Source organism: Leuresthes tenuis, unplaced genomic scaffold (genome assembly GCF_036924035.1).
Source record: "Leuresthes tenuis unplaced genomic scaffold, fLeuTen1.0.hap1 SCAF_20, whole genome shotgun sequence".
NCBI classification, from domain to species: domain Eukaryota; kingdom Metazoa; phylum Chordata; class Actinopteri; order Atheriniformes; family Atherinopsidae; genus Leuresthes; species Leuresthes tenuis.
In genome coordinates this window covers 11,715,277-11,731,462 of record NW_027325374.1, presented here as the reverse complement: position 1 = coordinate 11,731,462, position 16,186 = coordinate 11,715,277, and the positions used below count along the sequence as shown (strand labels likewise).

Genomic DNA, 16,186 nt, shown 5'->3' with positions numbered 1-16,186 from the left:
TATGATCCAACTGTGCAATCTGTTATTAGGAATTCAAAAGCATCATCACATAACTCTTGATCTAATTAAACCTAGAATAAAAAAAAAAACTTTCACTCTAGTGATTTCTCAGCTAAGCTGCTTTTTTTAAATTTTATTTCAAACAGTGATCACTTTACAGAGGGCACAAGATCATTTTTCAGTATACAGCATTATATAGCCCTTCATGTACATGGTAGGTATGTGGAGAGGAATTGAATCAAACCATAGTCTCTCACTGTTTGTCTTCTTAAAGGAAGATGATTTCAGTCAGCCCAATAGAAAAGTAGCTCGGCCGCTGACAAAGTTCAAAAGGAGTGCTTGTAAACGACGTGTTATAGGCCAGATGATCCTCAATAATTTGACATAACACTCCAAACTGGTGTTGACGGCTCTGCAGACACTTCAAACCTGCCAACACCATAAGTGCCTCAAACCTTGATTGTTGAACAGCAGGCATAGATTGATGTCATATTCGTGCATCGTAAAAGTGGTGTAAAAAACATGCAGACAGAAAAGTTATTAACACATCAGTCTGGTGCTGGTGTACAAGAGCAAGTCTGGGTCCTAAACATTCACATTTCCATTGCAATCTCCCAATGTGCCAAACTGTTCTCTTAAACATGCAGTCCACTGTCCTCAGCAAATCACAGGTTTTCCACTGGAAACAAGAGGGCAGTGAGTAAAAACAATATTTAAAAAAAAAAAAAAAAAAAGAAAGAGTCTATAAATATAGATATATAAATCTAAATGTCAGGAGCAGAGTTTGCAGCACTACTCAGTCCTCCTTGCTATCAAACTCCATAAAAAAAATTTCAAAATAAGTCACAGCGTGTCAAAATGTTTGTTCTGTTAGAGCTCGCAGAGTTGTGAAAGGTCAAAGTATTACCATCGAGACAGTACTTGCTCATGTATATTCTGATTTACGGATATAGTTAGAAGGCACGTATCCTTGCTGACCCCCTGCTTCCCCCAGCCACCATTCGCTGTTCCCGTTCATGTCGTGGAACTCCAGTATGCGCAGTCGCTGATTGGCCGAGATGCTCAGTTCGTTGGCGCAACGGGCGTCGAAGGCATAGAGCGCATAGTAAATCTGAGAAAATAAACCAGACAAAAACAGTAGTATTATTACTTCTTAACCATTCAAAACTGCATTGTTGTTATTTCTTATGGTTACTGTTACATCTACATACTAAACAAACACACCAAAGTTTGATTTAGGTCAATGTTTTTTACATAATAGGTGTATTTAAAAGCACACTGCAGGCTTCAGAGCTCTCACCTGATGACTGTCTAGCTCACTGTCATGTTCTGGCTCCGGCTCAATGTACTCCTCTTGGGTGTAAGCAGACTTCCTCTGACCGCTACCATCTCCGTTTCTCTCCTGATGCGAACTGTAGCTTTTGTCCGTGTGTGCATATCGTTGTGAGCGACTGTTTCTTTGAGAAGAATAAGAGTCCGTCTCTGAGAAGTCTGACGTATCCTTGTGTCCACTTCCATAACTGGTATCATAGGAGTCCCGGTGATTGGCCGAGAGCCGGTAGGACGGCTCTGCATCTCTGTGACTGGGAGCATTTCTGTGAGTCGGGTCTGAAAAGTCCCTACGGTTCGAGGGATTTCGCGGTGAGGAGTTGATGGAGTTGCTCTGACTTACGGAGTCAGGGTTGGGAGTATCTCTGTGCTGACTCCTACGAGATGAGGCAGAGTCTAGCGACGGCTGTGGGGAAGAATGGCTTTGGGACTGCGATGTAGAAAAGCTGACGGTGGCTGTATCCTGGTTAAAGGTCAGCGTGCTGTTGCTGTTCTGGCGAGAGAAAACAGGGGAGGAGCCACCGTAACCTGACTCATTGGATGACTGGCTCTCAATGGACACGTCCGACTGGCTCCTGCGTGGGTTGTAGGGTTTGAGGAAGGAGCTGTACACAAAGCCCTTAGTGACTGCAAAACAAGAGCAGGAGAATTACACTGCTGCAGCAATTAACTGAAGAGTCTGTCATCTTTCTATAAGATCTAGTATAATCAAACTACCTCCATTATCGATCAGCCAGCGGTTGTTGCTACCCATGGGGTCCTGCTGCTTGATTACACCAATAAGGTCTCCCTCTGATATAGAGACATCCAGATCCTGGGCAGCATTGAAGTTCCTCTCAGCCTGGAAAAGTTTCTCAGGGGCATAGCGCACCAGAAGTCCTGCACGGTGCTCATCTGTCTGCATGAGGTGGTTGGGCTAAAAGAGGTGCAAGACTTTGGGTTAGATCAGAGTTGAAAGTATTTATTAGAATAAGGAGAAGGCAGCTCAACTCACAGGTCCCGGCAACTGCTTTTTAGAGGTCGACTTCTCAAGAGTTTTCTTCTCGGAGGGCTTTTTAGTAGTTGTGGCAAGAGGGAGGTTCTCTGGGCAGAAGCTGAAGCTCTGAAGAAGTTGGAGGCAGTGGCTGTACTCCTTGTTAAACAGTGAAATTAGGTTTCCCTCTTTGCCAGCTCGGTTAGAAAACTAGAGATAAAAGTAAACACAAAAAGGTCTGCGTTAACAGTGTGTGCAAAGAACTATTCATGACCCACAATTGTCAAGAGGACCTGTCGGGCAAAACAGATGCCACCAAAACCACAAAAAGGTTTCAGAAAAACCCTTTATTTAAAAAAACCTGGCAGTGTCTTCTGAAATGTTTTTTCAGAAGACACAGAATGTTTTTGGTTTTGTAATAGTGTAACGTCCTGGTTTTGGTTAAATTTCATTAGCTTATGTTTTAGTGACACTTGCTTTTTTTATTTTTTAAATGTTTTAAATGTTTTGCAAAATGTTGCGTTCTCTGAAATATTCTATTTATTTTTGTGTATTTTCACGTGTAGCAAAAGGCCAACAGCACTGTCAGACACACTCACAACCTGCAGGAGAGGCCTCAGCTCTCCCAGCGTTGTCTTCATGAAGTCTTTCTGTGCCTGAGCGAAGGCTCTCACGCAGCCTGTGAACAGCTCCTCCGCCGCGCTGTGGAACTTCGGCAGCTCGTCCAGAAGCTGGGCGTTGAGCGCTTCGTAGTTGTTGCGAGCCACCTGCAGGTCCTCCTGGACGCGGCGGTCCTTCAGGCGATCGGCGCGCTCCTTGCAGCTGTCGTAGTCCAGCAGCTTGTCAAAACGCTTTTGGATGAGTTTGTGAGGCCCGGCGAACATGAGGAGGAGCTGAGTGAGCGGGTTGATGACCAGCGCCTCGGTGCGCTCTTTCTGCTCAAGACAGGAACGGGGTGAAGGATTATGTAATGTCATATGGTCTCTGCCAAGAACTCTGAAACAGTGTGAATGGCAGCCACACGGAAGATTTACTTACAAACTGTGTGAACTGTTTGTCGCTGATGCAGCGGTGAGCTCTCGGGAAGCACTCAGGATCCTGCAGGCTGCGATCTGTGTAGATGTCACAGAAACTGAGGGCTGCCAAGACCTTCACAGATGCCGATTCCTAATAAGAGATGCATTTCATCATTAAATTTGACCCATAACAATATAAATTAGTTTTCATAAACATATCACAATGAGCTCCTACCCTGATATGTTGCAGGTACAAGGAAATATCTCTTATGAAAGACTTTATCAGTCTCTCCTGAAGCCTGAACTTCTTTTCAGTCTCGTCAAATGCTTCATCTTTGATCTGGGAAAAAGAGGACAGAAACTAAAAACACAAGCGCGTTTCTGACAAAATTCTCACAGCATTTAGGCCTTCTCTCCACGTCGGGGTAAAAAATTTGCTCAGAGCGGAAACAAACCTGGGGCGAAATGCCTGTGAGGTGCTTGAGGTGGCTGCTGACACGGTTAGATTTTTTGATGATGGAGTGCATGCTCAGCTTTGAGATCTTGTCAATGAACGTGTCTTCGTCTCCTTTCCTGTACTTCACCACTGTGGATAGCAGAGGGGAAAACATAAGACAGGAAAACCAACCCAGAAGAAATGAACAGTGTTTGTTAAATGACTTTAAAGCCTGATTTTGAAATGGTAACTGAGGCTAAAATCTTAAGGCATTTACCGAGGTCCTTCCTGCGCTTGTACTCATTGATGTTTACGTTGATGTCCTTGACAGCATGTGCAGCTTTAGTAAGGTGGGACCGGTCATGATGGCTCTCTGGCGTGGCCCCCAGCAGCTCAGTGAGTAGCAGTGGGTAACGCATCACCCGCTGCACCGGCTTTATCAAGAAAGAGCCGAGGTTGATGTAATTTGTTTTACCCCTGAAAAGGAGGCAGACACATCAAGGCACGTTTGTAAATGAGAACATTCAGAATCAACATCACAGTCGCTGCTACCGACTTCTTCTGACAAGAACCGTTTCCTCCCTGTGATGCAGACATGTCACACTTCTAATCATTTGGACTGCAAGATCCTGATCCAATGATATTCAACCATCATCACATATTCACATATTCTGATGATGACCAATGCAGCGTTTAGGAGACATTAAAGAGAGCAAGGGAGGCACAGAAAGTTGATTTGGTCAGTTTAAATGCAATGTACTGGACAAACAGCTTCCGCAGACTAATGTTACATTACTTATTTTCAGCCAATTGTTTTCATCTTGCTAAAAATTCAAACCGTCTTCTTAGATGACGAGAAATCATATCATTAAACTAAGAAAACGGTTGTTTTCTGAAAGAAAATAGTTGTAAATTGCTGTTGCTGTTTAAGTCCAGTAGGTGACATTGTTTCCCAGGGATCAACCATGTTTTTGCTTATCCATGGAGAAAGGGAAGACCCAGAGTCAGACATTAAACCGATTACTCTTCTGTCCAACACTGGTAAACAATACACATGCACATGCACAAACTGCAGCATATTAATGAGCCCACCGCAAATCAGCACAGATGCTTTCCTCACACCCACAGAACACTTTGACATTGAGCTACCACATGTAAACACACACAGAGGTCACATTCAAGAGGGTTAATGAGCAAACGGCAAGCAGTCAGCATGATTCTCATGCTGGAAATCATGCCGACACTCTTTATGGAGACTTACCACTCGCGATATATGGCCCTGTTGATGGAAGGAATGGGAAGAGATAGAAAGATAACACAAAGAGAGGATTTATACTCTGATTTCATGAATTTATCTATCAACATTTTAAATTTCACTTGGAGGGAGAGTTTGCTTTTGTGTAGATTAAAACCACAAAACCTGACTGTATGGTCAACAATAGAGTGACGGCAGTTGCATTGATGGCCGATGCGGTTCCGTTTGTTGACTTCTCTCTTAAACCTGGACAGAAGCCTAGAGCTCCGGTCAAACCTCAGGAACAATCAACAAGTTTTCTAAAAGGCTGGATGTGCACATGACCTTTTTGAGGCTTGGCACGCAGAAAAACCCATTTGAGAAAGGCATTGCTTCAGTAAGGCATCCAACTTAAAACTTGCAAACAGATGAGAAACGGATGGAAAAAAAAAAAAAACTGCAAAAGGAAACAAAACAATTTATCGCCGAGACGGGATTAGCAGTGACCACAGTCTAAGCTGCTCATTGTCCTTTTGTTTTGCTTCTATTTTTTTTCTACAGCTTCCTGCTAATCGAAGCCATGCTTATCTTCAAACACACTTTATTTCACTGAAACACAGCAGTACCAACTCAAGCATCTGAGTCACAGACTGTGAAACCTGACAGGAGAAACTAGGTAGGGCACATTCCTGAACTGCTCCACATTACTGCGGTCTACAGGAAAAGGGGACAGAGCAAACTCACAGCTGCACTGACAAAAAGTTCAAGTGTTTTTTGGGGGGGAAATGATAGATTATCACTTTCAGGCATGTTTGCATTGAAAAGGTATTGAAAGATTCACTGACTGTACTTCCCTTTCATAACTTGCCAACACACTAGAGTTCAAAGTCCGCCAAAGAGAACTCATCGATTAATTCCATGTGAACAGGAACCAACTCCATAAAAACAGGGCTTTTCCATAGAGCACTCAATCTGCACTGCTGTGTTGGCAACCTTTCAGGAGTTTGACTATGTGTTTATATTAGTGGCCAGTCTTGTTTGTCTGGTGTTGTTTTCATGCCATCACACACGAACGTGCACACTTTTTATTACTCACATGCAAAAGTCCAACACACTGGTCAACTCTGAAATCTAAAACTAATAGCCAAACCTTTCTAAACACTTTTTGTCCTCTCTGTGTCTCACCTCAGCCTCTCCAGACACTCGATCACATGGCACTGGATGCTTTTATCCTTCTCGTAACTCTCCAGCAGAGAGATGGCATCATCGTGGTTTTGGCAGTAGAGTTTGTACACATCCTGTAGCTCATCTTTGAATTCAAGAAATACTTTTCCTGAGAGGAAAGGGCACAAATTATGTGAAGCGTTTACTTAATTAGGGTAACAGAAATAAGAAAAAGACTTAACAAATACCATAAATACATTTACTAAGATACATAAAAAGATCAGGTAAGTTTGCAAGAAGAGAAATTTGACATACCCAAGTAAATTCTATAAAACATAAAAGAAAGCTAAACATTAACTTGCATGCTCATAGTTCAGTTTACTTCCTGTGAAGCTGACAAATGTCAAAGTGCATTTGAAGTCATATTCAGCCAATAACATTCAAACGGGAGACGAAAAGTACAGCTAACAAAGTGAAGGAGGCTTCCTGATTGGTCATGCTTTTTTCAAAAGGACTCCTTACCTATAGAGTCTGTCTCTTGAAGTGCTACAAACAGCCGCTGGGACAAGTCAATCACAGAGTCGATGTTGCCAAAGAGTCCTTCAAAGTCCACATTCTTCAACTTCAGGAAAAAAGAATGCGTCAGAACTATGATTAAGAACCTTTACATTTACATTGGACATAGAGTAGGTTCACCTGTCAGTTACTGTTTGAGTTGAATAGAGTCAATGTGCACTTGATCTATCTATCGAAGCAATGGAAATGCATTCAGAGGAAATTACACCAAATCTTTTCTAATGCTATGACTCCACCAACATGTGCATTATATTATCTTTTTTAAGATCTGACTTGATCTCCATCTTGTTACCTGTTTGTTCTGCAGCGGCTCAATAATCTCCTTGACACACATCTGCAGGTCTTTGATGTAGTCCCCCTCCGTTTGCAGCAGTTCCTCGATGACCTTCGACCTCTTCTCCAGCATCCTCAGCTCAGGATCCTCGGTGCCCGTGCCAGCAGAGGGGATCATGTCAGAGTCTGGAGTGGAGTCCAGGGGTTTGGGCTGAGATGACAAAAGCGTCATCTCTGAAAAGACCAGAGAAGAGGGATAGAACTTAATTGAAATTCAGTACTACGTCTCCTCAAGCAAGAGCTATCCTTTTCACTGAAGCTTACTGACTTGAGTTGTTTAGTAATATGGCAAATACGGTTACAAAATCATCACAAAATTGGCAAAAAACGCAAATTTGTTGGAGGGGGAAACAAAAAAAAAAAAAGAAAAAGAAGAGGGTTCTCCGTTCATTTGTAATCAACTCATGCCCACCCACCCGGTACACCCTAAACTCATCGTTGTGTCTAACCGCCTTTTCATCCATATCCCTACGATCACTTGCAGAGGGCTGATCTCTGGGGAATCCTGGAACTGCAGAGAAAGCCTGGTTCACGCACCGCTGCTTTTTATGAATGAAGACAAAACTGGAGTGGACCCGGGCTCTTTGTGTGTGGTACAATGGCTTGTGACAGCAGCTACAGACATATGGGCCTGAGTAGTTAGTGAGGGATGGAGGAAGAGAGATAACGGGACTGGATAAATGAGAACCGTGAACTGTGAAGCTTGTGCACATTTTACATGAAGAATGTAGGGAACGACCACTGCTGCTACAGCTGCTGTGCACACATATGGTGGAAAATGGATTAGTGTGGGGGGGGCTATATCTTGCAGTGATCACACACAAGTCAGTCTATTTGCACCAATGAAAGCCACTTTAATCTCATCAGTCATTAAAATCCACAAATCACTCCTCAAAACATACTTTAGAGTTTTTCCTGTGAGCCAATAATTGTTTTTGCATAAATGTGTAATTTGTATTAATCTTAAGTATGTTATATTGAATTCTGCTAGGGAGTTAGCTCGAACTGATAAGCAATATGAAAAGACAACGATAAAATAGTTGGAAGTAAGCAGCAACGATGTACATTTCAGTGCAAAGAATCTCAGCAACGCTAGATTCAGCAGGTGCGCTGTTGAGTTGACGGATGGAGGTGACGTCATCTTTCCTCCTTGAACAGATGCTGTCAGAGGCTAATGAAGTTAACTCTGCTTACCCTCAATTAACCCCCTCTCTCCCCCCCACCACAAGCACACAAACAATTGCACACTTTTATGCAAATCCCACCCTTGCCCACCAAAGCAGTTGCCACCTTTTTAAGGAAAACTTCACCTTTAAGTGACCACATTTAACGCAGGAATATTACTGAAGAGTCAAAATACAGTCTGTCTAAATGCATTTGTAAAACCTCTCATTGTAAAAAAAAGGTTCAACTTTTTAAAACGCATTACATTTCATGAACAGCAGTGCGTGTCTGATCCATGGGTCACCTGCCTTTTGTCTCCCTCCCACCCTGAACTCGTCCCTCTCTCTTTTCACGTGACTTGGCTAAAGCTCAACTCAAAGGAGCTTTTCTCATCGCTTGAACCATATCTGCCTGCAGTATCCGTCGCTGCTGCTCTGCCAACTCGTCCATTTCCCCGCCAATGAGAAAGTAGTTCACTAATGGGTTTTTAGAAGTCACACGGCAACACAATGCGGAGGGAGGGAAAACAAAGGACTCTGAATTTAATTGGAATCAATTCCCACGTTTGATCTACCACACATACACAAAACCACATCATATGCTCCATTTGCCAAGTTTGAATATGCAGCTATTTCCATCAGAACCAACCTGTGCAGCCTCGCGGCCAGACTTTGACCCACTTTTATGAAATTTCACTTTTCTCTGACCTCTTAACTATAAAGTGATGAACTGCAGTAGACACACAGTCATGTGACAGCATCGCCCCAGACAGAGTTTTAATACTCACATTTGACATGAATGTTAGGCTTTTAAGAATTTCACTGTGGCCAACACCAAGTCAAAGTTATTAGGAAGAGTAATTTTTCATTTTTAGGACAAAATGACAATGTAGTTCTTGTACTTTCACTGCAACATCAAAAGGAAGTTTTTGTGCTTTACAGGAATGAAAAACTGAATGTGTAAAAGTGTGCTACAGTACGTCTTTGGTGTTGATAGTATAATCAAATGCAGACGTAGAGAACTGATCAGTTCGTTATGGTGTGATTGGCTCTTTAAGATGAGAAACCCTCCACACAAGGAAGAGGAAACAAGGGTCATAACTCTGCGGGAAGTATGTGTGTCATACATGAGCTGACCTGGATACACTAATTACAGACACAGGACTATGCAAACAAAGAGACTGCCTATACTAGCCATTAGAATATCGTTGGTGGGCTGTACAGACTAGTGGATATGAAAAATCTGGTAAAATCACTGGTAAACAAAAACTGTAACTCCTACGGGAATATATCAGCTATGTTAATCTCTTTGAGACAATTGATAGGCTGTCATATTGAAAGAATCACCACAGCATCTACAGGTTATTTCAAATAAATTCAAATTGGGGAAAGATCATTTTCACAACAACAGATCTAAAGTATCTTAAATGTGTTTGTGCTGAATGAAGGAGAAGACAACAGTGCTTGCATTTCTAATCTTGAAGCAAAATGGAAGGATGTTTCAACTCAAAATAATCAAACACATCAAGACACTAAATATCCATTTTTTCCCCCTATTTGATACTCATGGAGGGCTTTGCGTGTTTGAACTGCACAGGCTTCAGCAGGTGGAATTAATAGATCGCAGCAGAGTCGGGACCTGTTCCAGACAGCAGGTTCATTGAGTCGCCTTGAAATATCTGGAAATATCTAAAACCTGGAACAACTCTGTTTTGCATCAGTTGGTGAGCTCTATACCAGGAAGGTTCTGGGACTTATTCAGCAAAGCAGTCAGGGGGAGTAAGTGAAGGCATTAATTACTTAACAAGAGGAGTCTGAAACCATTTCAAACCCTTCTTCAATTAAACATGTTCTCTTCTGAGCTTACAAAAGCAAGGTTGCTTCTAGAACAGTCACACCAGGGAGTGTCGTATACTTAATGCCACTATAAAGTGACGTAAGACAGAAAACAGCTCTTGCTACACTGTATCACTCATCCTCTGACACCCAGGATGACTCAAGTCACATTGATAAATTAGCACAAGTTATCAGGTTTTTTTCTTTTTTTTTTTTTTTTAAAGGAGGTCATCAACTGGAACAAATGACAGCTGAGTCACATTGCAGGGTTTAAGACTGGGAGTGCACATAATGATTTATGGTTAGTTTGCATCAACTACAGTTTTTTTCAGCAGTTTTGTTTGTAAGTTTTACCTCAGCAAAACAGTAAAAGGCATCTTCTTTGCATTTACACAATTGCTCGTCAATTGCAGTGCTTTTCAAATATTCAAGCAAATAAAGCTCCTTTAAAAAACCCTGATAACTTGTGCTAATTCATTACATTCAGAGAAAGAGACAGCAAAGGGGAGAAAAGGAGACGACGGTGAGGCTTCACCCACCTGCTGCTCGCAACTTTCTTCAAACCACTTCAAAAACAACACCCCAGCACACATCGCGATTCAAACAACGCCACCCTTTCTAAGATAGTCCATTGTCAATCTGAAGTCCAGCTCCAGAGCCTTGTGGAGGACTGCGTGCCCTGCTGCAAAAACTCCATTCCGGAGCTCCAATTACCATGAGAATGGATGGGAACCCATCATCATTGCACAAAAACACACACATGCACACACCAGAGAGGACGACCTCTCCAGCAGACGCTAAAACCTGGAGCTGGACTCAAGCACAGAGCACAAGTCTTTCTACATGTTGTGTCCTAAATGAAAACTCCATGCAAAAAATGTACTTCAAAATCAAATTTCACTTTACAGTTTGATTCTTAGTAATATTATCAATATAGTTTGATTTAATTTGTACAGTATGAGCACCCTAGAAATTGAAAAAGTTTTGTAGAATGTTCAAACTATTTCCATTATGGGATGCTTTTTTGTACCGTATGTGCTATTTTATCCAACACTTTAGTTAGCTTTGAAGATGCGAGATCTGAGGTGGATAAAAAAGCTTTCATTGTGTCAGGGTTGCCTCCATATTCTGTCAGCACATCATGATGTGGTCAGCGGTAAATCCCCAGCTCCTACAGGTATCAGGTTGGCACATACACGCGCATATAATACAAATGGGTGAATGAGGAATGTATTCTCAAGTACTGTCTGGAACCATGACAATTTTAAAGAGGCCCTGTAGTGCAGATCCATTTAATTTCAGTTTCATATGCCTCCAGACAAGCATTTTATGCTTAATTCTGATTATTTTGTGAAAAAAAAGAAAAAAAAATCAGGTCTGAGTTACAACACCACAGAAGATTGTGTGCAGCATTTGCTGAATTATGCAAGATGGGTGGAGTCTGGTGAAGTCTAGTCCACTTTTGTGACTAATCTGTCTCATGTTTCACTACCTACTTACACCTGTTTGGGCTCTTCCTCTGACAAGCTGAATTCTATCAAAGTTATGATGCTGAGACTAAACATCTTTTGTCTCTATCAGCCCTATAGGTAAACTAGCATTTAAATATTGGTTATTTTCATTATTCAAAACGAGTAAACTCAAGAGTTTTTGTTTGTTCCTGTATATACAACTTCAACAACTTCAGGAGGTGTCATTTTCTTGCGCAATTGTAGCAAAACCAGTTTCTCAGCACAGCTCATTTTTCCCCCTCTGAATTGACACTTTGCAGTCAGCCTGATACACTGAGAGCAGTGCCAAGTCAAAAGTTTGTCCCGTACACTTTTAGGTCAGGAACAATCAGTGCTGTGTGTTCTGCTCCGAAGTTCACAGGAGAGTGCACAGTTCCCGTGGCAACAAGAATAGCTGGCGGGTGGAGGGGTTGGGGGTGTCCTCATATCAAGTTTGGGAAAGCTGGGAGTGGCTTTACTCGATGATCACACGGGCAACTCAGCTGGGACATGAAGCTGCTTGAAAATAAGTTCATACACGCTAACAGGCTAAAACATGCCAACATCACCAACCGTGATTACAGAAGACTCTGAGAGCCACGATACATGATCAATACTGAAAGAAAAACAACCAAAAAAAAATCCATGACGTTGGCAAATGGAAGAAACAGTTTCAGCAGAGGCAGTGGAAACATTACCAAAACCTTTCTGTGGCTTTTAACTGTGGTTATTTCACACTTTTTAAAGAGGTTAGGGTAAACTTCTATATCTTTTCTGTGCTGAAAACTGAAGGGCTTTAACCTGACTACATCCTCTTCCCTTTCTCCGCATTTAACAACCAACTGTTTCAGGAGCAAAGCCGCTCCAAAAATGAAAAGAGGGGGAGTTTATTTAGTGACATACCATCCTGTTTATCTTCTTTAGGTTCAGATGTCAAAAGGTCACATTCCTGCTGCTGACAGAATTTCACAGCAACCTCTTTCTACCACGACTGGGAATTCATAATACTTACAGCATTCCTCCCAAGCCACACTTTATAAAAAAGAGGGCATCCAATGATATGTGCAGCATTCACAATGCGATTCTCTCAGGTGGATAAGGCTACAGTTTAATTATGGTACTGAATAAATTACACTGCATGCTGAAAGGAACCACAACTAGAATCACTCAGTTCTTTGAAAATTTCTATTTAAATAATTCTTGTCACAAACAATATGCAATTACTTCAAGAGACCATCAGTTTTGCATATGTGCAAAGAGAGCTTTAGGAGGAAAACTGAAGTGTCGATCCTATTTAACCAAGGAAGCTGCACTGTCTTTAAACCAGAGAAGGACTTGAGTCTCGGGCTCACAGGTGCTTCAGTTATGCAGAATAGTGCAACAACAATGTAAAAAAGTATTTAAAATACTTTTGGGATGCAACTGTTCATGCAAGGAAATTACACTACATTTCCACAGTTATATATGTCTATTTCATATATAATATAAAGGTTTTTGCCTTTGGGTTCTTAGCGTGGGAAAATAGTTGCAGCCCAACTTGTGTGAGAACTGCTGGAGCTGACTAAATTTGTAGAACTGTATTTGTTCCCAGGTGACAAGTTAAGACAAAGATCTTGCTTGGGGCTCTATGAGTTTGTATGTTTTGCTATACTACACTGCACAGCCATAAACAGCTCAAACAATAAAATGCTGTATCTAATGTTTTCGGACAGAAAAAGTATGCCCTTTTTCACGTGAATGCTATCAAACGACAACATAAAAAAGACAAGGTAAGAAACACCAAGTACGTTAGCTCTATCGAAAGTGTACAAAATCAAGCATCACAAAACTGGACTAATACAACCAATAATGCAGTTGGGCATCAAATCACTACTGCATGTATACGCTCAACCAGACAAAAGGGCTTAGGCACTCTTTCCTTTTGCATCTGCTTGTAAAAAATGTTTGGTATAGTGCACATAAATACAGTCCAATGTCCAATAAAGCTGCTCTCATTCACACACTTTTCTGTTGTCAGATAATCAATGTCTGACTCAATTTTGCTCCTGTGCATGTATACTGGGACAAGGATGGTGGTCAGGTTACATGGGCCTGTCAGCATGTAACTGTAATTCGACTGAACATTCAATGTAAGCATGCTGACTGATGACAATGAAGCTTAGGTGAGACTATAAAACTTGGGTGTACCTATGCTTCCTATACAATAGCAACTTGGCATTCACAAGGCAGTCCTGCAGCCACAGTATATCTTCTGTTCTTCATAAACTAATAAATGAATGGCATGCTGTATAAAAGAAATTGTGAGACTAGCAACTGAGGGCATAAACTCACAAAAAAAAATGTTCACTGTCAAAGATAATCAAGTTAGAAGTGGAATAATTTACTCAGACTTCTTTACAGTTTTTTTTTTTGCAAACCAGAACTGTCGATTGACTTCTGCTAAGGACACCAGTATAAGAGTGACAGCCTCATCTTTCAGACTCACAGGCTGCACCAAGCACCAAGGTTAGTTGTAGCTACTGTCATTACAATAAATATCAACATATTCTGGACTACTAGAGTTTGAGATTACCCTAAACTGAGCGTTGCAATCTACACACTGACCTCACTGGTCTGGGCAACAGTATCTCTTTTCTTTTCAGTTTATAGTGAGAGCTTTCTCAAAATGACTGTATGAACTTGACTTTGTCAGGATTTGACTAGTTCTGTATGTGTGCATGTACCACAAATTATCCTATTTTGGATATAAACCTTTTGAAGTAAAAAATATCCAATTTAACCCTTTATTTGATGTCCCTTAAAGCTTTTAATAAGAAATGGTGAAACTAAGCAAGTTATAGTAATGAAAATAAGTTGTGCTGGAGTTGGACAATCTAAACTACTCTTAAATCTAATTTAAATCTTATTTTATTGATTTAAGAGACTTAAATGACATAATTTAGAAAATTGGTATTGTAAAGGACTCAGGATAAACCTAAAAAGTGTGCACGTGATCACAAGTGACTTACGCGGATGTAAGTAAGCTGAATTATTTGCTGCTGACAGAGTTTTTGTCATGCCTGCAGTGGGATAAGACACCCTTACTGCAACGTAGTCAGACGACTTGAGATTTTATCCAAAGAGGGATTACAGACAATGCTGCATGCGCTACCAGATCATAGATGGATGACGACACATTACTCATCCACAGGTGCTCAAACACTGTCCACGCAGCAGACGACACGAGATAGAAACCCCTAAAACAACCGCTTAACTAAATCCAGGTGATTGGTTGGCTCCAAAACAATTTCATCATTGATATCTTTCAAACATGAAACTGATATACAAATTGTATTTGTATTCAATCATGAATTGATGTTGGCGACACCTAAATTACAGAGAAACATTTCATATAAGTTCTTAGGGAGGGACGTTTTTACTTTTTGGTGTGGATCAGGATCCCTTTTTTAAATAAAAAAAAAAAAAAAAAAAAAGGAACATCCCTGCTCTTACTGCCCTTCTAGTTAAGTAAAAATCAGCCCTGAGACACAGGTAAGCGACATCATAAAAAGCCTCAACCATCACCTCAATGTCACTGAATCCCAATGTAAGCCTAATAAGTACTGCAACAAGATGGTCTAATGTTTTTAGCCCTCCAGTGTAATGCTTCACTCAGGGCAAACCCCTGACCGAGCTGAAACTGTTTAACAGGATTAACGGATGACAAGACGTTGCAAGCATGTGTGCATCCGTGTGTGTGTGTGTGTGTGTGCGCGTGTATCTTTTGAAAGATGCTGTCACTTCTCCAATAAGCCCCAGGACCTATGTGGTGCACACACATACACAAATGGACGCACAGACTTTTTGTCTTGTGCTGCAGTGAAGGAGTCAGGTCAGTGCTGGCCACCGCCTGGCACCAGACAGACCCCCACCACCCACTCACCATGCTGACGCTAGGGATTAATACTTAGACTCCTGAAATGGATGTGTGTGTGTGTGTGTAGGGGCTGCAATGTAGACTGTGTATTTGTGTATGGCTGTGCGTGAGTGGCTAGTGCGTGTTTCTGGTTAACTAGGGGGGAGGGGGGTGGGGGGGGGGGGGGGGGGGGGGGGCACCACCTGCTTCTACTCAGACACAACAAAGTGATCCAGGGGAATGATCTTCTCTCTTTCTTCAAATCGTTGTGAAACACACTCGCACAGCAAAAAATGTTTGTGCTAGTTACATTTCAAGTGTAAACTAGTAAGTCTCAGCTGTCTATTTGGAGTAGATCTGTGCACATTTTAACCATGTTAATTCACAGATGATCACACGATTAAAGAATGAGCATGTGGCCCTTATATCAGAATGTTGTGAAAAAAATAATATTCATAACTGATCGGAATGTTTTCTGATCTAAATAAGGTGCGGTTCCTAACCTCAGATGCTTATTTTGCAAGTCTTCATCTGCAAGACCCCAGAAATGAAAGTCTGGCCTTTCCTTTACTCTGTTTTTACTCTGTTTTTATAGATATGTTCACAGCCTTAGACTATATATCAAATCTGGATTTAGCCACTGTCATGTCATCCACGGGTTTAAACTGAGCCATTCTTATCTATATCATTCCATGTTGTATCAGTACGTATCTGCCAAAGAACAGAATGCACAAACCAAAT

The 16,186-nt window shown here is 41.4% G+C and overlaps 1 protein-coding gene across 3 annotated transcripts in view; it reads right to left on the bottom strand.

Moving 5' to 3' along the window:
- Positions 1 to 101: 101 nt before the first annotated feature.
- dnmbp (dynamin binding protein) overlaps positions 102 to 16,186 on the bottom strand; it is a 42,965-nt gene continuing 26,880 nt past the window's right edge. For 2 of the 3 annotated variants that reach the window (XM_072373878.1, XM_072373880.1), the window contains 13 exons: positions 7,021 to 7,235; positions 6,675 to 6,774; positions 6,174 to 6,321; positions 5,016 to 5,033; positions 4,032 to 4,231; positions 3,774 to 3,904; positions 3,554 to 3,658; positions 3,341 to 3,469; positions 2,902 to 3,237; positions 2,324 to 2,512; positions 2,047 to 2,245; positions 1,301 to 1,956; positions 102 to 1,111 (listed from right to left, as the gene is read on the bottom strand). In XM_072373878.1, the coding sequence (XP_072229979.1) occupies positions 926 to 1,111; positions 1,301 to 1,956; positions 2,047 to 2,245; positions 2,324 to 2,512; positions 2,902 to 3,237; positions 3,341 to 3,469; positions 3,554 to 3,658; positions 3,774 to 3,904; positions 4,032 to 4,231; positions 5,016 to 5,033; positions 6,174 to 6,321; positions 6,675 to 6,774; positions 7,021 to 7,235 (2,612 nt within the window). In that variant the 3' untranslated portion in view covers positions 102 to 925. The remainder of the gene's footprint in view (positions 1,112 to 1,300; positions 1,957 to 2,046; positions 2,246 to 2,323; positions 2,513 to 2,901; positions 3,238 to 3,340; positions 3,470 to 3,553; positions 3,659 to 3,773; positions 3,905 to 4,031; positions 4,232 to 5,015; positions 5,034 to 6,173; positions 6,322 to 6,674; positions 6,775 to 7,020; positions 7,236 to 16,186) is intronic. The other variant, XM_072373879.1, reaches the window with a different exon arrangement.